The 27,686-nt window shown below is 39.5% G+C and overlaps 1 protein-coding gene across 2 annotated transcripts in view; it reads right to left on the reverse strand.

The window, feature by feature from the left end:
• Positions 1-27,686, reverse strand: part of GAB1 (GRB2 associated binding protein 1) — a 102,943-nt gene that overhangs the window by 16,554 nt on the left and 58,703 nt on the right. For both annotated transcript variants that reach the window (XM_074588890.1, XM_074588891.1), the window contains 6 exons: positions 25,913-26,207; positions 14,162-14,375; positions 10,891-10,971; positions 6,555-7,159; positions 4,334-4,419; positions 3,826-4,129 (listed from right to left, as the gene is read on the reverse strand). In XM_074588890.1, the coding sequence (XP_074444991.1) occupies positions 3,826-4,129; positions 4,334-4,419; positions 6,555-7,159; positions 10,891-10,971; positions 14,162-14,375; positions 25,913-26,207 (1,585 nt within the window). The remainder of the gene's footprint in view (positions 1-3,825; positions 4,130-4,333; positions 4,420-6,554; positions 7,160-10,890; positions 10,972-14,161; positions 14,376-25,912; positions 26,208-27,686) is intronic.

Raw genomic sequence — 27,686 nt, forward strand, 5'->3', positions numbered from 1 at the left:
TGGCAGAACCAGTCACAGTCTTTGAACGATGCAAAGAGTAAGACCCAACTGCATGGATGGATGCAATATTTCTTCCGCTTGAAACCTTTTGCTAGCAAGAATGCTTCCAATTTAGCATCATGACTACATGCAACCATGGCAAGCTAAAGCAGCCAAAAAGCAGAAATACAAAATCAATACAGAAAATGGTTCTCTGTAATAAAAGGAACAGCACCCTGAAAAAAACAAATTAAAAAAGAAATTATTTTTGTCATTTAGTTACAGGTGAATGCAGAAAAGCACCTGGCCAAACGCTCTCCATTTTTTCCCAAGCAATATATCACTTACCTTTTGGTACGCTTCTCTAAAGAAACAATAAAGCACTTTGATTCAAGTTATTGGGGCAGGAAGCCAACACCGTATTTTGAAATTACTTTCAAGACTTCCACAAAATACTGGAAGCTCCCCGCATTTACAGAGGCAGCCGTGAGCTAGAAAAATGAAACTACATGGAAATGTAGTGTCATCTCAAGACTGTATATATTTATTTTTTTAAAATTTGTTACTATTTTTTAACCCATTTTCTAAAAACAAAGCTCTTCTAGAAACAGGTGGGAAAAGACACAGGGTATCTCATAGCTCACCATGGCTCCTGGCCCAGGCTACTCCTACAGGTGGGAAGACTGAAGAGCCTCAGGCTCTCGCGGCAGGGGTGCACAAGTGCTTGCCGCAGAAGAATGTGCATGTACTTTAGTGAATTTTAGACCTATTTATTACCTACATTTAGCTTGCCCGTGTTATTGATTTTTCATAACTCAGTCCTCTGTCACAGTTGCTACTTCTGTATAACTCTACCTATTCTTAAAAATTTGGAGAATTTTAACAATTTAATAAATTAGAATGTCAGGTGCTTAGATCAGAGCTGCAAAGACATACACATACATACACAGCGACTGCTGCTGATAGACTGCCAGATCTTTGCTGCCTGGCACATCATTCTTCAAAGACAGCAGAACCAGAAGTAACTGAGTATGTGTTTCACCTCAGGTTTACAAAACAGAAAGGGCAGAGGGGAGAGCCGGCTATATGCAACAGAATGGCCATTGCCATCACCAAACCCTTTGTTTTCTACCCTTGTCAAACTATATTGCCTGTAAGCAGTAAGCCCTTAAACCAAAGAAAAATAGAGGAGATGCTAGGCATATACATTTTGACAACAAAAAGCAGTGCATTCTTCGTTTATGTGCTAGTTTCACTGCATTAATTCTTTGTCAAAGGCATTTTTAGCACTGAACATAACAAACTTCCCTGGCCCACACAGAAACATTACTGAGTTAGAGCTAATGCTCATGTGAAAGGTGATGGTGATTATTTCTCAGTAACAAGGAGAGCTACCAAAAAGTAACTGTGAGTTGGAGGCAGTGCAAAAACTATTTTTGCAGCAATCTGTAGCCAATAATAATATACAGCAGCTTCTTCAGACAGAATGTGAGATGGGCCCTCCTATACCTGAAGGCCTTATCACCAACACACCTGATCTCTGCAGTAATACTATCTTTTAGAGAAGCCACAGTGGTCTTCAACAGAAATTCTTGAACCAATGGCATATTAAAAACCCCCAAAACATTTAAAGGATCAATACCCAGAAGGTAACTATTTTATGTACCATTTCCTCCCTTTCCATGTTTGCCTAAGTTTTATTGAACATTCCGGCCACCTTGATACTTTCTATGCACTAATTTGTAGCAGAAGACCATTGTAGTACATTTATATAAGCAGAAACAACCTGATAACAGAAGTTACTACAAGAACTTGAAAGCTGGAAAAGCGACACTGTAGAATATAAAGCAAACCCTTGCTCTCGTTAGGTAAGGGTTCACTAAAACAAGAGTTTTATCCTATTCTAATTCAAAAGGAACTGCAGTTTTATTTTCCCAAAGGTATTTTTGGATGGAGTTATTTGCATGGAGAACTCAACTACTGAAATGGGGATATATTACCACCCCGATGTGTCATCGTATCTGCTCTTCACAACAATGGAAGACTCGCAGTAGTAGTACACTCGATAAAATTTGAGGGAGCCAGCGTATGTGTGTTACTAGGATAAAACCCACAGTGATAGATCAGAATCATTACCATTCTTGGTAACTCGAGATCTTCACAAAAGTTTTTTAAGCCCCTAAGCATTTGCTATACAATATTTACTTTTGGGGACAGTTTTACTTTAAAATTATATTTTAATCTTCTATATTATATTAAATAATCATATTATTTTACAGTGATAACAGCTTCTAGAAGTCTACAGGCAAAAAAGTACAGCCAGTCACTCTACACTCATTGAGAGGTACGTTAGTACGTCTAAAAATATTTTCTCTGATTTTAGCTAGGTCTTTTTAACTGTAAAGCATTTGAGGACAGGAGCAAAGCAGCAGCATTACACGCGACTTTTAGAATGCGGAACACTAATTCAATTTGAAGAAGAGAGATGTGCCCCAGTAGACATCTGTGTGACTGCTTTGCATGGCCAACAGCAAAAGTGAGAAATTTACTACTTTTATAGAAATTTACTACTTTTGAAAGTCAAACACTTTATCAGTAAAATATACAAACTGGCCAGTCGGGGAAAATATGTTAAAGCAGTTCAGTGGTTATTTTTAGAATATTTTCCAGTATCAGCTTTCATCAATCTGTTACTGTCCAGTATTTCTTCAGAACTAAACAAAACTACTGTCTGGTAACATGGAAACAATTAGACCCAAGCAGAGAGCCAAGGTCTTGAAAAAGCCCATGCCTCATGTTCTGAAGATGGACAGCCAGAATGAGATGTGGTACTTCCCATTTTATACTGAGATCATCTATACTGACACAGATAATGACATTATCTACTTCACTTAATTACAGGCTGTTTTCACTTAGTGGTAGAAGAACTAATTTAAAGGTTTAGTTAGTGAATATTTTGAATCATCTGAATATTTTCCATTGAGTTTTCCCCAAAATGAACTCAGCCATTCTCAGTGTAAACACCAATTTTTCAAGCACATTATTTTTAAAATAGGACTTACTCAAATACAAAATACTGCAGATGTTTGACCTAATGTTCTTTAGTTCCCACTTCTACAAGAAAGTTACCTTGCCTGAAAAACCACGTAGTAGGGAAATAAGTTCCTTAAGCAGTTACCTGTGTTTCTGATAGGTAGGCTGGCTGATAAAACATTTTAGATTAACTGGAAAGTCTAAGCTATTTATCAGTGCATACTACTGCATACTTTGAGTAGGATTAAAAAGCAGCACAATATACAACTCATTCGTGTTGTAACAATTAATTTCTTCTAACAATGTTTACATCAAAAGCAAATACCTAAAATACCTAAATAAGTTACTTTTAACTTCTACTTCATACAATGAAAATGTGTACTGATCCTGTAGGAAGCATTGCTATGGCTATAAATTTGTATTCTATCCACTGCCTTGCGCGCTCTCTCTCCATCACAAGCTGCCTTCTACATATGAGGACTATAACTCCCACTTCTGAGGGTTAGCAATGCTGTGTCATTTTTTCATTAGTAACTACAGCAATAAAATTTAAACTTATGCTTGTATTTGGCATTGTTATTGTGATCATAGAATCGCAGAATGTGTTGGGTTGGAAGGGACCTTTTAAAGGTGATGTTTTAATATGGTTAAAAATAATCCTAGGATTCCCTTATGTTACAGCTATCTCACAGGATAAAAATTATTTTGTTAGAATTTCTAAAAATATGATAATTTTCTGCTAATCAGAAGTTTGAAGAGCTATGCTATCTTCTTTGACGACAAAAATCAACTTCTACTGGACATTTTCCTCACCTTTTCTGTCTGGCTTGAGGTTCCGATCCACTGGTGGTGGCTCACATTCTGCAGCAGGTACTGACCGTCTGGGAGGAGTCTTTGGACTGGACCTGAAACCCATGTGAGCAGGAGGAGGGACTTGCTTTCCAAATAACGGAAAATCAAATGTGCCTGGTGTCATTGGTACATAGTTTGTTTCCTGGATGGGTTCAGTGAAGCTGCTGGAATGCTGTCGTGGAGGAGAGTTGGGATTCATTGGGACATAATTTTCATCTAGTTCTTCACTTGAAACACTTCCCACTGTCAACATGCTTCTGTTTTTCTAGAATTAACATATATTTCCTTTAACAAAATAAGTTATGCAATCAGCTGTGAATCATATGAGCTTTTTAACCTAATCTACTCAGATTAATATATTCTACTGAAACTGAAAAAAAAATCACAAACACCGTACAGCATGCTTTTTTACATGGAAACAAAGAACATTCAAGCACTGTCACCTCTCATCAGATCAAGTCATACTTACAAAGTGGTTATGGAAGCCCTCCAATGAATTAGATCTGTCATTCGGAAACGTTCGTGGAATATCATAACAGTCTTGAGAACTAATTTCTAAAGAAACAAGAAGAGAAAGCGGCTATTTATCATCCCTGTTTCTGTCACTTGGCACCAGGCATCCAGAGCCTGTTGTTATTTACTGTCTGCTTCTGAGAGCACACAAACACACCTCCTGAAGCTCTGGCCCATAGATTTTATCTATATACTTGAGAGGACTGTGTTGACAAACAAACGTAGCACTCATCAGTCACAACTTGAAGCTCTTATAGTGGCATTTTTCTACTGCAAGAAAAGGAAAAGTAATTTTTCCTTTTAAAGAAGCAGCAAAGTCTTCCTTTCAAACAGGCAGGGATAAGAATTCAGTGTAAGAGTGGGTTTTGAGAGACTGGGCCCTCATGAAAAACCTATTCTAAAATAAACAAACTGCAGATGTAATTTAGGGTCCGGAGAAGTTTTCTGACTCAATGCCCTTCCCTTGGAAAGTGCTGATTCAGGAGGATTCAATCTGCTGCAGGAACAGGTGAATCGCTGCTCTCAGCTCCCCAGAGCGGTCTCCAGGGGCTTTCCATTTGAGCAAACTGCTACAGAACCAAAGATCTCCCTGTTTTCAGGGTCCTGGCTCTTATCAGTCTGCATTAAGCAGGTCCTCAGCTTTGTGGCTGCTTCTTGGGTGGACAGAGGTGTTTGAGAGGCATCTGGCTCCCAGGTCCTGCTCACCCATGCAGGCACCAGGCTGCCTTACCCTGCAAGAGGCGTGTCCCTCCTCCTGATGCCAAGACAGAAACCGTGGGCAAACTCTGGGTTTTATCCCCATCTTGCCCTGAAAAAAAGCTCTGAAGTTTTTTTGAGATTTCCACCTCAGAGGAAAAATAAACACGTCTGCTATCAATCGCCAAATTAAAATGGTATTTTCAGAAAGGGTACTTTTCCTCAGGCTGACAACCTCAGCTTTAGTGTAGGAGTACTTACTTACAAACTTAGCAAAATGAGACAAGATAAGCAAAGCAAACAAGGGTCTTGCAGGGTGTTACTTTGTCATTTTAAAACTCTAACAATGACCAATATTATTACACTTAGCCTACAAAATGAATGACAAACAGGATAATACTGTGTGCATGTATGATCACACCCATTCTCCACATTGCCTCCTCTAAAAGCCCTGTCCCCATCCCCTTCCTCATGTCAGCCTCCCATCCCATACCTAGCACAACTCAAACAAATCTCCTTTTAAAATCCCCTCCAACATTAGCATTGACTCTAACCAGTTTAAAATTTCACTTTAAAAATAACACTATAATGCCCACTGCTTCAGGAACCTGAAAAAAAATGAAACTCAGCCCAAGAGTGGTTAACAAGACTAGAACTGCTATGTTAAGTATTAGCTTCCCAATCTCTACCTCTCACTGCATTTCTTGAGTTTAAATCTGAGACAATAAGAACAGGAACAAAAAAACAAGTAGAAAAAAAAACACAACCAAGGAACACCAAATTCTTTCAGTAAAAGTAGCTCCACCAGATTTGATAGGACCCAAAATACACCCAGCTGCTAAAGGAAAAATGGTAAAAAAAAATACACTAGCACATCTGGAATATCAACATTTAGGTGACTATAGGGAACAACTTTAATTTTACTTTAAAATTGCAGTACACACAACTATCACAAGGAGAGAAATGGACAAGCTCGAGAAGTTGGCCCATGTGACTTAATGAGGTTCAGCAAGGCCAGGTGCAAGGTCCTGCAGCTGGGTCAGGGCAATCTCTGGTATCAATACAGACTGGGGAATAAAGGGATCGAGAGCAGCCCTGAGGAGAAGGACTTGGGGGTACTGGTGGATGAAAAGCTGGACATGAGCCGATAATGTGCACTTGCAGCCCAGAAGGCCACCCGCACCCTAGGCTGCATCAAAATAAGCATAGTCAGCAGGTCGAGAGAGGTGATTCTGCCCCTCTACTCTGCTCTGGTGACACCACACCTGGAATACCGTGTCTTCTCTTTTTCCTCTTTCTTACATATTTTAAGCATTGCAACCACAGACTGCTTTGTGAAGGGCTACGTGCTTGTTTTTAAAGGCTAGAAATGCCCCTTGTATCATTCAGCCCATTCGTATCATTCATATCACAGTCATCACAAGGTTACATCATTTAGCATGGAAATGCTGGAAGAGCAGGATAAAATATGGAATACTGACCTTTACGAAAGATATTCAAATCTACAGTTGAAATGGTATTACTGCGTGAGGGTGGCATTCCTGCTGTGGGGATGCAATAACTACTATCAGTGTCTGAAGCAGTGCGACTAATGCTACATGTTTCCACAGGAGATCGATCTGCAGCGTGGTGAGGTTTTGGTGGCCGAGGTGGAGGAATATCTGGAATAGTCTCCAGTTTTGAAGTCTGAGACAACGTTCCCTCTGGAAAAGTTCGTGGAATCTGATAAGTACCTCCAGGTGTGGGGGGAATGTCATAGCTAATGGAGATGTGTCTCATCTGTGCGTCTAATGAAGATGATGCTGACGGGGTACTGAAAACATGTTGCTCTCCTTCCGCCTCAGTCCCAGATGGAGAGGCTGCCTTCGGTAAAACATCCTGCGAGTAACTCCTGGGAAGGTTATAAAGGCTGCAGTCTGTCAGTGTCTGTCCAGCACGAGAAGGTGGAGAGTCATAGACACCTTGCTGCTGAAAAAAGCCATTCACAGCATGCTTGCCCGCTGACGGAGCAGGATTTTTGTGGGAGGGCACGTTATCATTGCAGTCTGTTTCAGAAGAGCTGGATTTCGCCGAGTCAGCATGAGATCTACACACAAGATTGTAAGATTAAAATGTTGATGAACGTATAAAGAAAAACAAACATTACAAATAATAAACACAACATTTTAAATGTAAACAACTCTAAAGTCTATCAGTCCCTTCCAATTTTTTTTTAAATGAAATGCAGGAACTCAATTATTAAACAAACAGTAGCACGTAAGAAGGATCCCCTAAGTAGCTAAATACATACAAATCCATGCATGTGAAACGGATAACACAAGCGTGGAGCTTTAGCAGCAGCTAAACAACAAGTTGATGTTTCATAAAGCAAGTGATTTCCACAATGCCAATTTGGAGCAGAGTTTGTTTGGGGGCTGGTTTGTCTTCCTGGGTTTTTTTGTTGTGTTTTTTTTTTTTAACCCATGTTGCAAACTAGCAGCACTTTAACGGCATTGTTAAAGCTAAAAATAATACACTCAATCCTTGGGTTTGCAGTACTTGCTAGTTCTAATCAGTATGAAAAAAACATTATAGGAAAAAATACAACTGCTTGTAACACTCTTAAGTGCATGCCTAAAGTTATCTACTAATCACATAAAACTGGTTCAAAATGCATAAAAGAGAGAAATAACAGATAAGAACAGAAATAGGAAGATAGCATGCTCTTGGGGGGGGGGGGGGGGGGGGGGGGGCGCGGGGAATCCATAGGATGTATGTGCAACAGAGTGCTTTTGCCTTGAATGCAAGTTAAGGCAGTGTCATTAGATAAAACTGCACAGTAGTTTACCTTTGATTTCTTTAGAAATTCTGTATTTTATGAGAATAGCACTCATTAATACTGACCAGTATCGACCAGTACCAGTAACCTTACATGGGAAGTAAACACACTGCAATCTTTTTGTTTTCATAAACCTCCCCAGTTACCTTGCTCCAAGTACAGAAATTCTGTTATCAGTCTGACTCCTTGCTTAAATGAAAGTCAAGACAGTGGCAAAATACTAACACAGGTGAAGTTAATGCAGTCCATTCACTTTTTGATCAATCATATCACGATATTTCCTATTTTCATGACCACAGTACCACATCATTGTGTTAATTTATAAGCACGTACGTAAATATTTCAGCATGCGTGTGTATCAACGAATAGCTGCTATACTACTAAGTTCTATTAAGCAACTGGACCATGCAGTTTACAAAATTTCTGAGCAATAAAATACATGAAAATCAACAGCATGACTACCACAAGAAGCATTTTTCCCCCTTATTTTAAGAGGCTCTCTACCTCAAAGTGATCACAACCAGAATTTATTATTCAAATTTCAATTTGTCGGTAAGATTGCACAAAACTTTCTTTCCTAAGGGACAGCTGGATTTATCTGCCAGGGTTCTGGTAACCTGAGGAGAAAGGAATCCAGTTTAGCTATTCATTTAGGTCTCGTCTGCAGTCATTGGAGAAACAGAGACTGTGTGAAACACGATCCGTCTTCTTAGATATCCATCTAAACCCAATGAATCACTCCCAAAGTGCCTCTCTGCCAGCTATCAAGGGAACACACGTGATTAGCTTCGACTGGACATCTGCAGTCAAGAAAAATGTCATTCACCTAACCAACTGGTTTTTGTTCTGTTTAATAGCAGAGATACAATCTTCCATCAGTCTGAGCGGCTCATGAGAGTTCTTCTCCGGCTTTAATTATATCAACTTTTTCTGTTAGCTTGTGCTTAGATTTTTTGGTGTGGGTCTTTTTTTCATTAGAAAAAGTACACTAATTTTGCTCTGGTTACTATTTTAAACATATATTTAAGTTCTCTCTCAATGGTCAGAATTGGTTTCTAGGTGACTGAACATTAATCTGCATCTAGTTTAACAGATCCCCAAAAAAAGAAGCAAAAGTTCTCATTATGTATTTATCCTTGGCACAACCAAGGAAGTGAAACTTCCTATATTCCTTAGGATGCTGACCATCAAAAACATATCTCTTGTTGGCTACTAGCTTACTTCCTTTGCCTCAGAGCTTCACAAACTCAGTAATGAACCACTGGACGTTCAATACACTTGTATGGCAAGTATGGCAAGGATTGCAATCTGTCTTTTAGATGCTATAAAAATAAAGTGGGTGGTCCAGGGAAGCTGGACACTGACAATCAGTTGTAGAACCAAAATTATTAGTTCCGGTTCACTATGATGTACTTTAAAACGAAAAAAAACCCAACTTCCTAAACTACAGAGATAAAATTTTAACCACTACATTTATCTTACAAAAACATGCAGGAGTATATAACCAAAGCTCAAAATGCAACAGCACATGTACGATGCCAGTGCTTAAGGATTACCCATCATACGTAAGCAACAAATGCTATCATTTTTAAATTTAGGAGTTTTTTCTGGGTCTAAGTGAATGCTGCTTCTTTTTTCTTGACCACAAGCACTTGCGAAAACAGAAGACTTTCAAAAAGCACAACACATGAAGCAGTCAGGCGTGTCACTTGGTTAGCTGATGGCAACAACTTACATTATAAGAGGCCATTTCTGATTCGCTTCACATTTTTAGAAGTAATCTTTTGGGATCAGTTTCTTAGTCTATTGAAATAGTTTTCAAAATATGAATGGGTTGTAACCAATCTGATTTTGCAAGACTCAAAGTTTGAAGATGGTCTGAAACATGAGCCAAGAAAGAAGTATATACCAAAACGAAGACAGGGAATCCAGCCTCTGACGTTTACCTGGTTTTCAAAAGTCAGTATTAACCACTAATGATAAGAACACCACGTACAATTTTGAAAATCTACTATGCATAGTTGATTCATGTTACCTCAAGGGAATTTAGGTTAGGACTAGGGTTCAGGGACAGACTTTATTCCTGCTTTCTTTTTTTTAGTTTTTTTTTTTTTTTAAAAAAAGGATTTCAGATGCAGGATGCTTGATTACTTCTGCACTTAAGAAAGGTACCTGAAAATTGTAATTTTTCCCCACGCACTTCAGAACAGCTCAACAAAAAAATCAATTGGCTTAAATATTCCATTAACAATTGGTTAAACGATTCAGTTTAAAATAATGGCAAAGTTGGATATAACACAATGAAAACTCCTCACACTCTATAAGCAGAGGATTACTGTGACATGAATTCAGCATTATCACATGCGGGCATCATATCTGCAAATTATAGTGACTGAACTATTCCTTACACAGCACTAGGACTGGACACCTCCAGGTATCAAGAAGAGATAACTGTACAGCATGCTGATCTACAAGGACTGGAAGTAAAGATGCACAGAGAAGATGCGGGGTATTGAGGCAGGGGAAGCCCAATAAAAAGCCTGCCTCCACGTACTAAAAACTACTCCTTGACAGACACCCAGGAAAAAAGTTTTAAAAGTGCTGCAGTCTGAGGGGTAATCATCCCATTTTTGAATATGCTGTATTCAGCCTGGCTTGACCATTCATCCTTTCGAGACGATTCTTTTCCCGTCTGCAGAAATTGATATGACCGATTAAACAGAATACTATGAACAAAGTGGCAGCAAGACTGCTCTTGTGTGCCAGCAATCTGGGACAGAAACAGCAAGCATAGTAAAAATGTGGATAGATAAATAAATAAATAAATAATAAACCAGCTCTATTTCCAGAAAATGGAAGCCAAAGTTACATAGTTTTTCTGTTAAAACTCACAGAACACCATGCAAGATGCATCTCAAACAAACAATATTTTCAGGCAAGTTAATGGCTCTGTGATTAATTTCTCACACGCGTTCCAAGAATGGCTACTGTTCACTCACTGCAGTGGAATCTTTTTACTTTCAAAATCTTCTAATAGCAGGTATTCCTGCCCTTCTTCTGAGAGAAAAGGTGACCCTTGGCTGGTTCATAAACATAGGAAAGATGAGGAAGACAGCGTTTAGTATTTCAATATACCTCTCAAATAAGCCAGAACAATAAGGATTTTGGAAACAGTCTTTGGCTGCATTTTCTCATTTAGGATCCAAATATGAAGCTTAAAATCTCACTAAATGCTACAGTTGAACAATGGTCTTTCTCGAGTCAACAGTGATTAGAGCATAAAACTATTTTAGACAAAATACAGCATGATTATTACAGCTGCAAGTGTTGCGTCCCAGATATTCTCACAATAGTACGTGGTGCATTGCATGACACCGTAATGAAGCATTTCAAAACTATTTGTTAGTTCTGAAACACCAAAATTCTTAAAGATTTCAAAAAGGCAGCTCAGGTACTTCCTCTACGTTTCACAGTTACCCACCTCACCCGGAAAAGAACCCCAAAGCCGTGAAATAAAATGCAACGGTTTCCAGATTATCCGTAAAGTAACATGCAAAATCAGAACAGAACATGTTCCCTCTGCACAGCAGCAACTTTAAAGTGAAAATGGCATAGAAACAAACCATTCAAGTAACAGTACCTGCCTATTTAATTACATTTATTAAGCTTTACACTTTCCACTAAGGAAAAAAGGTTGATTGAAATACACAGCTGAATTGTTCCAAGCCTGGAAATTAATAGGAAAATGATGCAGCTATTTAATTTTTTCTTCACCTGTAAGGATGTGGATTGGGGCAGTACACAGAGTGCCCTCTAAATGATCATCTTAGTAACATGCTACACAGATACACAAAGCTCCAATTCCATACGAAAAGGTCTATATGCTCTATACTCAAGCCCAAATCCAGGAGAATACCTGCTGTACCAGACATGAAACATAAGCAAAACTTTTAGGTAGAACTGAAACTCCAGCATAACTATTATTCTGAATTTTCATTATTACAGCCTTCTTAATAAAAGGACATAGCTAGTTAGTGAATTTTGCTTAATATAGTACACTAAGCCCATATAATTTCCAAGTAATCACATTGCCAATGATTCACTGTCTTCAAATATTCCTATAAAAACATGATTTATTTAAACAACCTCTACACTCCCAAACACTTTGTTCAGTTCTTTCTCCGTTCCTTCGGCATTTTATCTCCATTGGACCTTCTGCCTTCCCCAACATGCAAATACCTTCTCCTTGTCACCAGTGTCTTCATCAAGAAATTCTCCAGGCTATTCATGGCCTCTATACCTTACCCCATTTTGTGCACCCTTTTATAGTCTCCTCAGACTTTCCTCCCTCTACTTAACCCACTCATCGCACAACTCGAAGTCAGATGAGAAAGTCAATTACACATTCCAACCTTAATCATTCCTAAAAAACACACTTCATATGGTAGTCTTAGAAATCCACTCTGTGCCCATCCCTCGCAGAAGCAAATGGGCGCTCCGACATGTTTCTGATGAGCCAGGGTGCTGAAGTGAAAAGTCAACATTTCTCTGCCAAAGCATTCTGGAAACGGTACCAAACTTTCTGATACCTTTTGGCAGGAACAGTGACATACCTCTCAGGCACCATCAGCTTCTAAACATCACTAAATACTGAAACACTGAGTTTCCCCTGCTCTTGCAGGAGGCTTTGGGGCACGTCGTGCTGCCCGTAACCCGCACATTCCATACTCTGGGGGATCTGTAGTCTCATTCCTCTGTTTTATAAGAAAGATTGTGAAGGGTGGATACTTTTCTACCATGCAATCATCAGTAAACGGAGCAGGAAACTCCTCAGGCACAACAGAGCAAGATAAAAATGCCAAGGGAGCCGAGAGCACATGGCACAGGTAAAACTGGCAGAGCATCAAGGTGTTCATGAAGAATGCACCAGCATTAAAAGGTATGGCCCTAAGGGAGTATGCGAAATACTCATGAAAACACTTTCAAAGGAAGCTTTCCTCAGCCTTCCATGTACTTGTCTGCAATGGAAAAAAAAAAAATAAAAATGACGTTTTGTTTATTTTTCTGGAAATACCCCCAGCAGATTTTATTTTGAATTACTGCAGAAAAGCAGCTTGCCAGAGAGATTTATAACGTTCTCCCACAGAATACTCAAGGTTGGAAGGGACCTCTGGAGATTATCTGGTTCAGCTCTTCCAATACCTCTAAGTAAAGTCAACTTCAAAGTCAGGTGAGGCTCCTTAGGAGCTTGTCCAGTCAAGTTCGTTTGTGGTTGGTTTGGTTTTTCTAAATCTTGAAGGACAGAGATTCCACTAAGTCCCTGGGCAGCCTGCTCCAGGGATGGCTGCCATGATCCATTCTGAAAAAACATAGTGATATTTCCCAGGTAGCTACCATAAATATCATATCCTCCTATGCAGGAGGTGCTGTGCATCTATTCAAGTTAGAATTAGGAGTTGGAGAAAATAAATATACATTTCATTCAGTAGAAGAAATTTTCAATTCTTTCCTTAAAATTTCCTAATGCACACTTCTCTGGAAAACTGACTGTGTCAGTACTCTTTTTTCAGTAAGAAGTAAGGCTTTTTTAAGCTTGTTTTTAAATATTTGTTATTTGGAAAAAGTCAAAATTCAGGATACAGAAACTGTGTGGTTTAAGTCTCCTGCATTCTCAGTTATCATAAAGTAATTATCTTTTACTCTTGCTAGAGATTCTGAACCACGGTTGTAATAGTCAACAAATATGCCATTCGAGGATTGCTATATTCAGTGATGTGGTAACCTGGCAGGTGATAATAAATATCAGTATGTTTTAGTGAATCCTTTCCATGAAAGCTTTAACTGGCAAAACTGAGGCACCAAATACCAGAAGGGAGAAAGGCTAAATTTCTCCAGCTTTTTGTAGTCCCAGACTGGACTAAACACAACAGATTGTGGCTAAAGAAAGGGTACTTTTCTGCCGTGTGCCATGCACCACTCCAAACTACAATGAAATGTTTGGATCACTACATTTATCTGATACTTCTTATTGGCAATTGCTGTCCACACTTCTGAAGAACGCAATATGGGTCTAGTGTTGATCCATCAAATTACTATTGCTGCAAGAAGTTGAAGCATAGAAAGAAAAGAAGCAAAAGCTACAGGCAGCTTCGCCCTGCAGATTATATGCATCCAAATGTCCAATGACTCAGCAATAAAAAAGTGCTTTTAGCACAATCATTCTTGGCCTGTAATACAAATAATTGTTATTAAGAAAAAAATGTCACTTACCTCATAGGTTCAGGTTTTTTACTTTGACAGTTTATTAGGAGTAGGTAATCTTGAGGATCTTCTTGACCAGAGGAAGACTCCAGTGGGGGGATGTTAATAAGCTGATAAGGAGGAGGTAGGGAAGATTCTGCTTGCATGGAAGGCGGTGAAGTGTTGATGGGCAAGGGTAACTCAGCAGATGGTTGTAAAGAACTGACTGGTGGCTTCACAGCGTCTGCAAACGTAGAAGCAAAGCATTCTTTTTACAATGAAGAAACATTCTTACACCACCACCAAAAATTTTTAGTGACAGAGGATGAGAAAAGTCAGGGGTTTTAACTCAAAATTGTAAAATAAGCGGACATGAGAACATCTGGATATTAACATTTGTTTCAGGGTATTTATATACAAATCTTTATAATATCTTTATATTTTTTCAAATTGTAATCAATTCCTTAAGTGCACCTTAGTAACAGAGGTTATGCGTTATTTAGTAACTTATTTAACCTGTTTTCTGGTCACAGAAAGAACAAAGATGCTGGCAGCTGCAGTGAGACAGCTAAAAACACAAATCTGTTGTTTTAATCAAGAGCAGACAAAGGCTCATAGGTAATTACTTGAATACAGTAACCTGAGTCAGCACTTGCACGTATTCATCCCTTTTTGACCAAGGTCACTTCAGCATTTGAGATTAGTCACCAGTCAAGAACTGGCCTTTCTCAATATCTGAAAAGCAACAGGAAAAATGGTGCTTTTGCAATGGAAGATCGCTTACGACTATAAAAATAATGCAGAGGTACAGTAAGTACCATGTTCCACTAAGCCCCCTCATTACATACCCAAACTTTCTATTTTAGTGCAATAAACGAAGTAGTTGTGGTTTGTTGTTTGGCTTGGGGTTTTTTTGGGGGGGGGAGAAGTGTTGTTGTGGTTGTTTTTTTAAATAACCTTGTCTTTATAATTCTTATCCATTTCCTCTTCATGTATATTCTAGAGCAACTTTTTGTTTTCCTTCCAAATACGTGTATCCTCACTATTAAATTATCTGGGAGACTGGAAAATATTGACACTGTCAAACATTAAACAATCATTTAACTTTTTCATTGTTTTAATGATACATTGACTAAAACCAACATAATTAAGTAAATTGTTCCTCAATTATCAAGGCTCCCTTGTACTTGCAACTCATTGTACATTCCAGTTTGCACATCCCAGGAATGGACGCTGATTATTAGCATGGTTTAAATGAACATATTATTATCCAGTGCAGTCTGCTCCTGTTAGGCTTACAGGCCAACTATGCACTACAAAGTAACTTCATCCAGCTTCTGCTTCCCAGCGCTATCCTGGGAAGAACCAGATGAGCAGACCAGAACATAGCCCTCCTGCTTCCAGTCCTGTGTACATCAGGTACAAGTGATTTAGACGTGGAAATAGGTACAGCAGCACTTGCTTTGAACTCCCATGGCACTTGCACAGGCTCAGAAATTAAATCCCACCACACCCATGTGGGTGGAAGAAGTCTGGGTGTATGAAAATTCCTCAACTCAACCTACCTGAAAAGGTAGGATAACCTAAAAAAAAAAAAAAGTTTTTATAAAAGGTTTTATATAAAAGGCTGTGCCTGACCTATCCATCAAACTAGTTAGCAGAACAAAGGTAAAACCAGACTGCACCCAGTGATCGCACACACACAAGAATAAAATGGTTTCTTTACTGCATGCTAGAATATTAAACTATGAACAATTTTCTATTATTTAGGAATATCAAGAGCTTGAAGACACCTATTTGAGGCACCTGCTGATATTTCTTTATTCCCCTAATGTTAGGGTTCGACAGCAGGAACAGAGAGGTGCCTGAATGGACCCACCAAGAATGTATTTCTTGCTCCTGGAAAAGACATAGTGGGAGAAAGGACAAAGTAGCTCTCCGGCCTGTCCCCTCCATCTAAGGAATGCCAGTAAATTTATGCATGAGTAAGACAGAAAAGAAAGGTTTCCTGCCAGATACACTATAATTCTTTGTCCACACTTACAGACAAGATCCTCAAGGGCTTCGACGTACCACGATCCCCACCCCCTGTTCCTTGTCCCTGACTGCACACGACCTTCACGTTATTAGATCTCCTTGGTGCCAAGTTCACACAAGGGGAAAAAAGAAATCAAACGTCACGTCACTGAAGCTTCCAGGGAAGACGGGTGTGTCAATTAGACCAGAGGCAGCTAGGAGAGTTCAACAGGTATATAGTAAGATGCATGCCTACGTGAGGCTGAAGCATTTAAACAAACCATGCAGTAGCATTCCCAGGAAGAGCAGCAAGTCTCAAGGGTAACTTTCCACGGGGGGGGGAATAAATAAATCAAGAGGCTTGAAAGAGGACTAACGCATCCACCAAGTTTGGAGAAAGAAAGAGTTACATCCTTGGGGGAGTAAGAAAAAAGTGCGTGTATGAGAGAACTAAAAAGAAACAGAAATTAAAGGCTGGCTGGTGAAAGGAGGCAAGGTGGTGAAGACCATTGGGCTAAATAAACTGGCTCAGATCTTCAGTCTCTGAGGCCCATGATGCCATCTCCGACAGTGGCCTGTTGCAGACAGACTGAGCCCAAGCAGCAAGGGGAGCCTGCATGGGGCTCTGCAGCTTTGGGGCACCCCACTGCAGAGGCTGCATTCACAGTCCATGCCAACCAGCCTCTGGAAAACTTTTCTCTGAATTTGTCCTACCCTTTTTGAGTATATGTATATTTTTGACCTCCACTATCATCCTGTGTCAGTAGTTCCATGGAGAAACACTTCCTTTTATTTTAAACTTGCTACCTGATAGTTTCACTTGATGTCCTTTAGCTCCCATCTTCAGGGGAATCACGGAATCTTCAGAGTTGGAAGGGACCTCTGGAGATCATCTAGTCCAACTCCCCTGCTAGAGCAGGACTGCCTAAAGCACATCCCTCAGGGCTGCATCCAGGCGGGTCTTGAAAATCTCCAGAGAAGGGGACTCCACAACCTCCCTGGGCAGCCTGTTCCAGTGCTCTGTCACCCTCACCGTAAGGAAGTTTCTCCGTGTATTTGAACGGAACTTCCTATGTTCTAGCTTGTGCCCATTGCCCCTTGTCCTGTCGCTGGGAACCATTGAAAAGAGCCTGGCTCCGTCCTCCTTAAACCCACCCTTCAGATACTTGTAAACATTAATCAGGTCCCCCCTCAACCTTCTCTTCTCCAGGCTAAAGAGTCCCAGCTCTTTCAGCCTTTCCTCATAAGGGAGGTGCTCCAGTCCCATAATCATCTTGGTTGCCCTACGCTGGACTCGTTCCAGTAGTTCCCTGTCACAAGAGTGAACAATTGCCTCCTACTCATAATCCCAATTCCCAGCTTTACACAACTTTGACGCAGCTTTACTGAGTTGGTGCTGCTTAATTTTTCTTGGTACAGAAGCCATTTCATTGCAGATCTCGTTTCCCTTCACCCTCACCTCTCCCAGCTCTACTAACTCCTTCCTGAGAAGGGAAACTAACTACTGCATAAAATGCACAAAAAAAAGTCTGGGACACACTGATTCACAAAGACACAGCAGCAATTCATTCTGTTCCTATCCAAACCATTTGCCTTTTGATTGCTGCTGAGTGTTAAAGGTGTCACTGTCCAGAAGGTTCATGATCTCTTCTCTGAGCAAGGATTTGGAGCCCATTAATGTTAACATATTGTTAGGGATACTTACCCTGGTGATGTGCTGCCTCATTTATTTTGCCACAGATACCACTTGACAAAATCCCTGAGTCCTCCTACAGATCTGCTGTGGGGGTTTTTTGTGTGGTTTGGTTGGGATTTTTATTTTTTTTTTAATTTTGTGGAGAGAGTGCTAAACTATTAAGAGACTACTTTCTGATCTGAAATTCATCCTCATATAGGCATTTTGTATGTGTTAAACAGTGTGGGTTAATGCCTGATTTAAAGAGCAACTGAACTTAAGTCTAAAGCACTTCACTGCTGGGCTCTTCTTATTTGCTTTACACATTCAAGCTATTTCAAGTTTGACTATGAAGAAATCAGTAATGTTAACGACTTTCATCACTGAGCAAATGAATGCTGTTTGCCTATCTGTACCTTCTCAAATATTGTCTTTAGCCACATACTTCAGAAGCTGATATGAAGGAGCGAGTTTCTCCCAGCAGCCTATTATGATTTCAAAGAGTACAATCATCAACTTGCTCCACTTTGGACTAGCAGATTTTTAGGGAAGGGGTCATCTGCACACCAAAGAACGTTGTAAGTCATTTGGTTTGTTCCCAGAGCTCAGACACTCGGACTGCTTTGAAATAACTGGGAGCTGGAAAAACATCCAGAATATTTAACATGCAAATGAGCGTAACAAGAATCCTATTTTGTTTTTATAATTCCTGCATTCAGTACAGCTAGAACAAGCAGCTTTCTCAAAACAGGGCAAGAGCTTTGTCTTTTCTCAGTCGGTTTGTTACGAGCAGTTACAGGCATCATCTTCACTAGAATTTGTACTTTTTTCCTCATAACTGTTTTTGTATTTGCTTCACTAATAAAACAATAATAAAATTAACGAGGTAAAAAGAACATTTTCTGAATAAGAGTAACAAAAGGCTCCCCTCTCTCCTTCTTAACTATATAAAGATTCTTTATTCCACGTGTTCCTATATCCATGCTTTATGAACAATCTGGAAGACTTGAGTGTGGGAGTTTACATTTAGGTCTGGTTTTATGTTTTGTTTGGTTTTTTTAATGAGAGCAAAAATTAAATTGTTTTCTACATTATGATATGTAGTCTCTTAATATTCTAATTATGTAAATACTTGAAATATTCTCATAGTGAACAAAACACAGAAGCCTCATTACTGCAAGCATTTCTTTACATGTCAAAATTGCAATCAAAGTAAGAAAATGCATTCTTTGCACATCGTAGGTAGAGAGACTAAAATAGAAACGGGATTTTCCCATTGTAACAGTGAATCAGCAACAGATACGCAACCGTGTGATTCTACTCTTCTTCTGAGATGTTTCATTCAATCCATTTACTATGATGCAGATGTTATCATCAAAACAACCAATGGCCAACAAAATATTAAAATAATAACCTTGAACAAAATTTTACAGATACAACAGTGGGAGCCATAATAATAATAAATAAAAAAACCACTCCACTTTAATCCTTAAAAGGACTTTTTTTTTTTTTTTAAATTAAATCTGTTAAGTCATTATCTGTGCTGCTTAATGTAATGAGAGACATCCTGAAATACGCTGCTGGAGTTTCTACATGGTCTCAAGTGAAAGATCCTGGAATCAAAGGGCCACACGTGTGCCTGTGCACGCACAGAGCACGAGCATGTGCGCGCTGACAGGCACAGACAAACAAGCACTTGCTCTGTTCGCATACTTAACTCAATTAGATGTGAGCCAGATCCAGCCCAGAAGACGCATGGACACGTTAGCCTGGGTTTGGTTTTCAGCATAAGCGATCAGTTTACAATCAATATGAAATCTATGCAGCGAGCCTCAATTCTGAACCTTTCTGCTACACCCAGAGAAAATCCTTTTAAATACTTTAATAAAAAGTTCCTCTGCATTTCCTACTTTTGTTTTCTTAGTTTAATATGATCTCAAAATATCTTTCTTTTTCTGAAGACAAACATTATACCCTATTTAAAAAACACTAATGAAGAATTCAGCAGTTGCTCATTGTATATTATGCTCAGGAGAACCCTGCCTCCTGCATCCAAACCAGAAACATGACTGACTGCTCCAAGTTCCCATCACACACTGAAGTTTCCAGCTTTCAGAGCTTACATCTAAAATTTAGATGCCGTTTACTATCTGCAGTTCATATGTAATTTTACGCTGCGCTTTTGGTTACCCATTTAAAATTCGAAAATACCAAAAGCATTTCCACTCCGAATTTCTTCCCCCTCTCCACCTGCAATTTTCTTTTGAAGACTATTCATTCAAAAGGAGGGGGGGAAAAAAAAGAAACATCTGTAGCCTGTTCTCTCCATCTTCAGATGGTACGCAGGCTGGGTGACGCAGGAAAAATAATCAAGGAGTCCTGTTACAGCCTAACTTCTGTAGGTGCTTGTGAAGAGAAACAGTGCAGCCCACCACATTAAAACGTTTGGGCTTTTTCTTCACTAAAAAGGCCCAGAGCTCTCCTCGGCAGAGCTGGCTGCTCTAGCCACATGGTGAGCTGACCCAGCTGGAGCTGCAGCAGGATGCCTGGAGCTGCAGCAGGATGCCTGGAGCTGTGGGCACCTTTGTGCTTCAGAGAGGTTTTCATCGCTCCCCGTACTGCCTCGCAGCACCTCACTACTTGAGAGCGCGCGATCTGCAGAACAGTTTTCCAACCCACCCTTCTCCTAGCAACTCATCAGGTGATGTTAATGCCACAAAAGGTGTTCAGTAGGAACCAGGGAAAATTAAGTTAATTACCTAGGCATATTAGATTCAGTTTATTTTTCCTCAAGGAAGAGCAGAATCACCTTCTATAGGAATTTTTGTAACGTGCAGCTGGCAGCTTAAGATAATAACCCCAAACACTCAAGATGAAGATTCCAACCCTAATCCTGATAGTAAATTGTATCTTTTTAATACATGTATTTTTTTTCCTCACAGACTGGTAAGGGAAGACCTACTGTTGCGGATTTTGTGCTCTATTCATCATCATCTCACTTAGCGACTCATCCTTTACCCCCATCATCTGAAGTTGAAGACTAAGGTGTCTTCTCTGCTGTCTTCTCTTTCTCCTTTGGAAAACGGGCAACGATTATCTCAGCTTTGCTTCCTTTTACTCAGCTCTTTAGCCACCAGCTAACACCTCTACCAAACCCGCTATGACAAATCTCAGGTCCTTCTCTGGTCCCCCTTCTTCTAATTTTATTATTCCTCTGAAATTTTGCCAGATGAAATATGGCAACTCTAACAGCCTTCTTCACAGTCTATCATCACCTTTCTCTCAGCAATTTCACCCTAAAAAAAAAAAAAAAAAATAAAAAATCCTGCTTGTACACCTCAGTGGCCATTATCCTCCTCAAAGCAGGCAACCAAAAAAGCCTCCACAATAAGAGATGCTCTTGTGCCACTATTACCTCTAAACCTACAGACTCACTTCTAAGACAACACAATCCATATCTGGGGGGGTGTCTCTCTCCTAATGCTTAAGTCGGTACTTTCATGTTATTCTTTACTGCACTCCAGGTTGCTGGTCACTCATCCTACTGGCATCTCATCTTTGAGCTGATTTTCCTTCTAGTTAATCATACCTGAGAGATACAAAAAATCTCAACTCATCATTAAGTACATCATCACTATGGTGCAACTTTGTTGCAAAGACTTTTTAAAAACTTATTACTCTGTCACTGCTGTTCTCCTCCAGAGCCTCCCTCCCTTCATCTACAAGATCATGCTATTTCTCCTCACTTTTGAGCCCTTTCATGACCAAAGTCTCTAAGATTCATCATATGTTATTGAGATGGTGATTTTGATTTGCCAGGTGCGCCAGCCTCTATCATCCACTTGTTAAAGCTGTCAAAGGAGAACATTTTTTATTTCTTAGAGGCAGACCCTTCATGCAGGACGTGCACCCTAAACAGCTGTAACGTCCAATATTTATTTATCAAAGACCCCCTGAAAATTTCTTCTCGAAAATCCCAGAGTTCAACAATGGCCCAACAGCTGAAGCACTAAGACCACTTACTTATCTGACACAATGGGCAAAACCACCTTATTTGCTTTCACTTCTTCCCATGCCTCTACTCCTATGTTGATGTCTCTTATCGCAGATAGCAAGTTCTTAGTGGCAGAGCCTGTTTTCTGTTCCATGCCTGCGTGACAGGCAGCACAGGGGTATCCTGATCCGATAGGGAGATCTCCCACAGGGCGTAGCAGCAGTGATGCCTGACCACGCAGTGTTAGAGAGAACATGAGGAGTCAGGATGGGAAGATGGGAGTTATCTTCATCCCTCCAGTCACTGATACTGCACCCAAGCTACAATCAACCTGCAGTGCACGTATTATCAGAACACAATTAAAAAAGTTATTTGAAAATAATTTTACTGTTCAAAATGCAGAAGGCGTTACGAAGCATATACCAGATAGCAGCTGCCTGAACAGAAATACTGCAAACTTTGAAAGCGTGTGTGAAGCAAGCTGTAGCTCTTTCAAAGCACAGTCCTTACGATTTCTTTACCACATGTAATTATTTGTGTAAATGTAACTGTAGATTTCAATGTCTTGTTCTTCCCCCCCCTTTTTTTTTTTCCCTTCTGCTTTACTTTGTTATTTCTTCTGGTTTACTTTGTTATTGCTATCATTATTCAAATGAATACATGCAAGTAACATGTTTGCATATAGTAAGATTATTTCCTTCTTCCCCTGCTCTGCCAAGCACGCAATTCACTAAATTACAGAAACGTGGAGCTGGATCACGTATAAAACATTCATCACTGACGTCTACTGAATTCTAGGGAAGGGCTTTCACAGCCTGGGCTTAAATATCCTTAGAAGATTTTTCTTTATCATTACATAGCTCACTAAAAGAGAAACAAATTACTTTTCTCTTCAGATAACAACTTATCCATGTCCTGCTTATCACAGCTTTTTATACTTTGAAAGTCAGCTTTTCTGTCAGTATTTTCTACTTGGGAAAAACAAATCCTTCAACTTTTCTCCTCATTGACCACTTTTAAAAATCCATTTCCTCTATTTCTACCATTCTTTAAACATTTATCCTCATCCTTCTAGATGCTCAGGCCACGTTATTTCAGCTGAGGTCTCCACCGCACCAGGCAGAGGAGAATAGTCATTTCCCACATCCATTTAGACTCTCCATCCCAGAACATCTCTCACTGGAGTTCAAAGCACACAAAACATATTTTTGCTTATACTTACATTTAAACCTCTAAATGATCTATTGTATTACAACCTTACAGAGAAAATAGGAATGTTAAAAGTGGAGTATGAAACTTGGTGGTAAAACCAAGCCCCATACTCACGTGTAGCTCGCCCCACCTTTGCAGATGCATTTTAAAAAGAAAGATGCTACAGAAACAAACATTGTACAGCTTCCATTTTAAAAACAAGAAGCATTAGCTGAAGAAAATCAAAAAAGTATACATAAATTTCTTTACAAAAGCAGAACAATTATTTAGCTTATTTAAAAAAAAAAAAAAATTTCTTCATGTTTCTGTCTTGTTTTAACAGACCTAAATCACTGTAAACCCTTCCTTTAAAGGAAGTCCCTATAAAAAGTCATATAATATAATTGTAATATAATTATTATAGATTACACTATGCTATGATGCAATCAGAAAGCTCGAGACTGAATGGCTTGTAAATACGACTATGGAACATAAATTTATCTACTCAGTCCAAACATAAATGTAACATTGCAGATCTCCAGAATGAACAGATTTCATGTGCATAAACCAGTTTCTAGTTGGAAGGTCACAACATAGGATTATTTAGCTAGAAATTAGTGTGAACATTCATTTTTAAGAAAAGGAATAAAAGAAATACAAACTTTGCATCATAGGAATTTCTACGTCTTCACCAAGTACAGAAGGAGCAGCTCAGAGCTAGTCTGAACTGGTATTCATTTTTTTGGCTTCTCCACAGTTATGATTAACTCTTTCTCCTTCATTCCTAACACCAAAACAACAACTCCATATTCATTTTCTAATAGCACTAACCACCACTTTGTAAGTCCAAAGAGGCAACTGGACTGGGCTTCCAAACAAACAGCAGCAGGAACAATAGGCCGCTGGTGCCCCCAGTCCTTGATCAAGCAAAGGATGCCAATGACACCGCTCTCAGAGCAAGACCAGTCTGGCAAGAGACATTTTGTCCACTTCAAATAAAACTATCGTCTGCTTCCATAGGCTAAAGGGTAGGTTGGTTACACCCCATACAATCTCTTTTTGTTTAGCTCCATATTAATAGTGCTTTTTTATTGCCTACAGTGAACTTCACCTATTCCTTAACTTCTCAGAATAAACTGTAGGTCAACACAGATTTTACAAAGTACGTTTATGATTTGCTCTTCCATTAGTAGGAAGATTTATCTTGTAAAAATAAGAACTTGGCAATAAACAGACACTAAGCAACCAACTTTCCTATTTCCTTTTTTAATTCTTCCTCAACACATTGCAAGACATTAATAAACCCATAAAAGAGACAGTACTGTCAGCTCTCAGTTATGTAAAGTAAAGGTGTTGGGATAGTTCAGACAAAAATGCCAAAGATGAAACACGCGATGAGAGTACAACGGGGATAACTTACTGATACAATTGTCTGAAGTCAAAACCAGTTTTGGTCTAAACAGACAGCGAGGGCATAGTTAGTTCTCTCTGCATTCATAGTATGTTTCATCTTCAGTTCAACAGGAGATGTAACATCAACTGAAAATTAAGGATTAACAATACACTGGCTCTCAGCAAGGAAAGGCCTCATGGCTTTGAGGGGACCCTAAATCTCCGTTCCACCCAACGGACACGTGCTTCTTTGCACTCTCCCATACACAAGAGCTGCCAGGTAAGCACATCTCCTCCTTACTTCCCAGATTCCCAGTTTGTCCCCAGAACCAATGATTTCTGAGCGCCTCCTGCCCACAGCTGCACTGGGGCAACTAGTGTATTATCCACGGAAAAGCAACCACCTGCCTACCTCTCTCCCGTATGCAAGGGATGCCTGGCAAACTGAACATTGAGTCACATGGCAATCGCTCTTAGAAACGCTCTTAGTGTTGTGGGTGCTCTCGGTTACGTTCAGGATGTCATGAAAACATGTTGGAACTATCAAAACAAGTACCCTTCACTGAATTTGCTACCAGAATGGTAATTCACAGACAAAGTTTTTGTGACAAAATTTTAGTTCAAAACTGTGATAAGGAGAAAGAAAAAGGCCTCTCTTCAGACAGCAACAATATTTTCCAGTCACTTTTGAAGATTTGGCTGGAGTAGAAGAGATGCAAGCCTTTTTTTCCCCACCTCACTCAATCCACAATTCTACAAAAACCCAGGGATTTAATTCTAGCCCCTTTAGTCAGGCATACTTTATTTCTAACCCTGTTACTGCTCCTATTTAATCTTTTCTTTGGATTGTGCAAAGAGCTACAACAAGTCATGCAACCTGCTAATCTCCACAAGGAATGCAGGAATAATAAGTAAATAAATAAGGATGGATTCATGACAAGCAATGGCCACAAGGTATTTGTAGGAATTATACACACCATCCTGTTTCCTACAAGCTGCTTTCACACAACGTCTATTTTGGTAGGATTAGAGCTGGATAGTGGAGAACTACAAGTTATTTTTCATTTGTTTCAGCCGGTGGGGGGCGGATTATTTTTTTTTTTTCCAAGATGCAAAGCAGACGGAGAAATGGTAATATTAGAAACCTGACATTTTGCACTCACTTCTGCTTGCATAACCATACGTTTTTATACCAAATGGGATTCCTTTGATGATTATTATGATCTTCTGTTTTGCATGATTTTACTTAAAGGTTTTTCCTATATTCTCAAGACCTAACATCATGCAAAACAGAAGAGCACCGTCCAAGTTTTATGGCACACTTAATTTGTAACAAATTCTTAATATCTCCTTCTGTCCTGCTTACTTTTTGTCAGAGTAACAAGGACGTTTCATAGCCAATGCATAAAAGTTTTAAAACATATGCCAGCTACTAAAGATAGTAATCTGATCTTTGAAACATTCTTCGCATGTAGGCATCACACACTTTCTCAGCAAAACCAACAGAACTTACCTTCATCTGTAGGGTTGAACCCACAGATATCACAGATACATCGAACCCACTTATTCATCTCCTCCTCGCTGTCTGCTACCAAATAGAAAACTCTGTCTATAGTGTTGATATCAAAAATATAACTGTTTTCAAACTCTTTCTTGTTGAACGTCAATCCAGCATCCACTTGTTGACACAAATTTAAGTCAATAATACGGATAGGCTTCTTGGCATGGTCATTTTTGTAGTATTCCAATACATCTGGATCCCCCGTTAAACGGCCACTGCGAAGCACAAACCATCTCCTCTTCCATGCCTGAAAATTGGAGAGAGAGAAAAAAAAAAAAGGGAGAAAAATTAGAAGGAAGAAATCATACTTTCAGACTGTTACCTTTTGTGTATGGTTTCAACCTGGGTTGAAAACAGTAATAATAAGTAGATAAATTATAACTAAGAGATTACACACCAGTTACCTACATTTAACACAATCTATTTACATATCATTACAGCAGTGGACTAGAGGATGAGTGAATTCCTATTTTAAAAGTTTATTTCTTCTCTATTTGAGTTTGGTTTTTAAGAAGGGGACATATAATTAAATCACTGTTTACAACATGAGAAAGGTTGAATGGAGTAAAGAAAAAGGGGGGAGGCGACCAGGAGAGGGGAAAAAAGCACACACAAAAAACTTCTGAAGGAAGCTGACATAGGCATGGGAAAGACAAAATAAAAATATGCCTTTAAGTGCTCCATAATGTCTTGTTTCCAATGTCTGCTGCTTCAGGCTGATGCATTTTAACTCTGAATTTTTCACTGATACTCAACGAGAGAGACCTGCATTTAAAGAACAGACAATGCTCACATCGTGTGCACGCCTTGATCTTAGGGAAACTCAGAACCTCATAAGATTTCTACAACAGTACTTCTTACAGAAAAAGAGCTACATTATTATTTTGGAAACTGTTGAGAGAGATGGGGATGGAGAGAATGACCAAATGTTACAGTTTCACCACATAAGAAGAAATACGTTTCGCAATCTGATGCCGTGCTTGTTATACCAGCCTTCCTGCTGCTGCAGAGAGAAAGAAGCTGGTCCAGAAGAAAAGCACAACTGAAATGCCTCATTTTCCAACTAATCCTCAGCTGCCTTTCAATCCCATGGGCTCCACCACCTGGCACAATTCTCACCAAAGATGCTAACGCAAACCAAGAAACCAAGGTTTGCATACAACTGTCCTGGCGTTAACAGCAGCATCTTTATTGCCTCACTTAGCCGCATTTTGGTTCCTCAGCTCCACCAGCAACACAGCATTCTATGCTATAAGCTTCCTTATATGCACAAATGCCAGGATAATGGGCACAGTAGAAGAAAGGTACTGCCATTTCCCACTAGAAGAGCTGCACTTAGAAATCTGAAAGTAGAGCCTGGACACAGTGGGGAGCCATCACTGTTTTGTCCATTTGTTTTTTTTGCTTTTCAGCAAAGTTGCAGACCAAGGCAAATCAACAGAGTAGCCAAGCCACTGCCCGTTACACTGCAGACTCGCACCATGCCCCAAGGCATCCCATTTAAAACTTTTTTAGGATATTCAAACAAGGTCACCAGCAAATCCTTTATAATGACAAAAAATTGCGTAAGAAAAAAAAAAACCAACAAAAACAGGTGAGTGAATTCTCCTTTTGGCCAGCCCTGGCTGTATGCTAACCAAGGAAAGGAATGAAATCAGCAAGGATGGTTCCAGAAGAGGTCAAGACATGTGATGTCCTTTACACACTGCGACACAGCTTTGAAAAC

This window comes from Larus michahellis, chromosome 5, assembly GCF_964199755.1.
Source record: "Larus michahellis chromosome 5, bLarMic1.1, whole genome shotgun sequence".
Taxonomy (NCBI): domain Eukaryota; kingdom Metazoa; phylum Chordata; class Aves; order Charadriiformes; family Laridae; genus Larus; species Larus michahellis.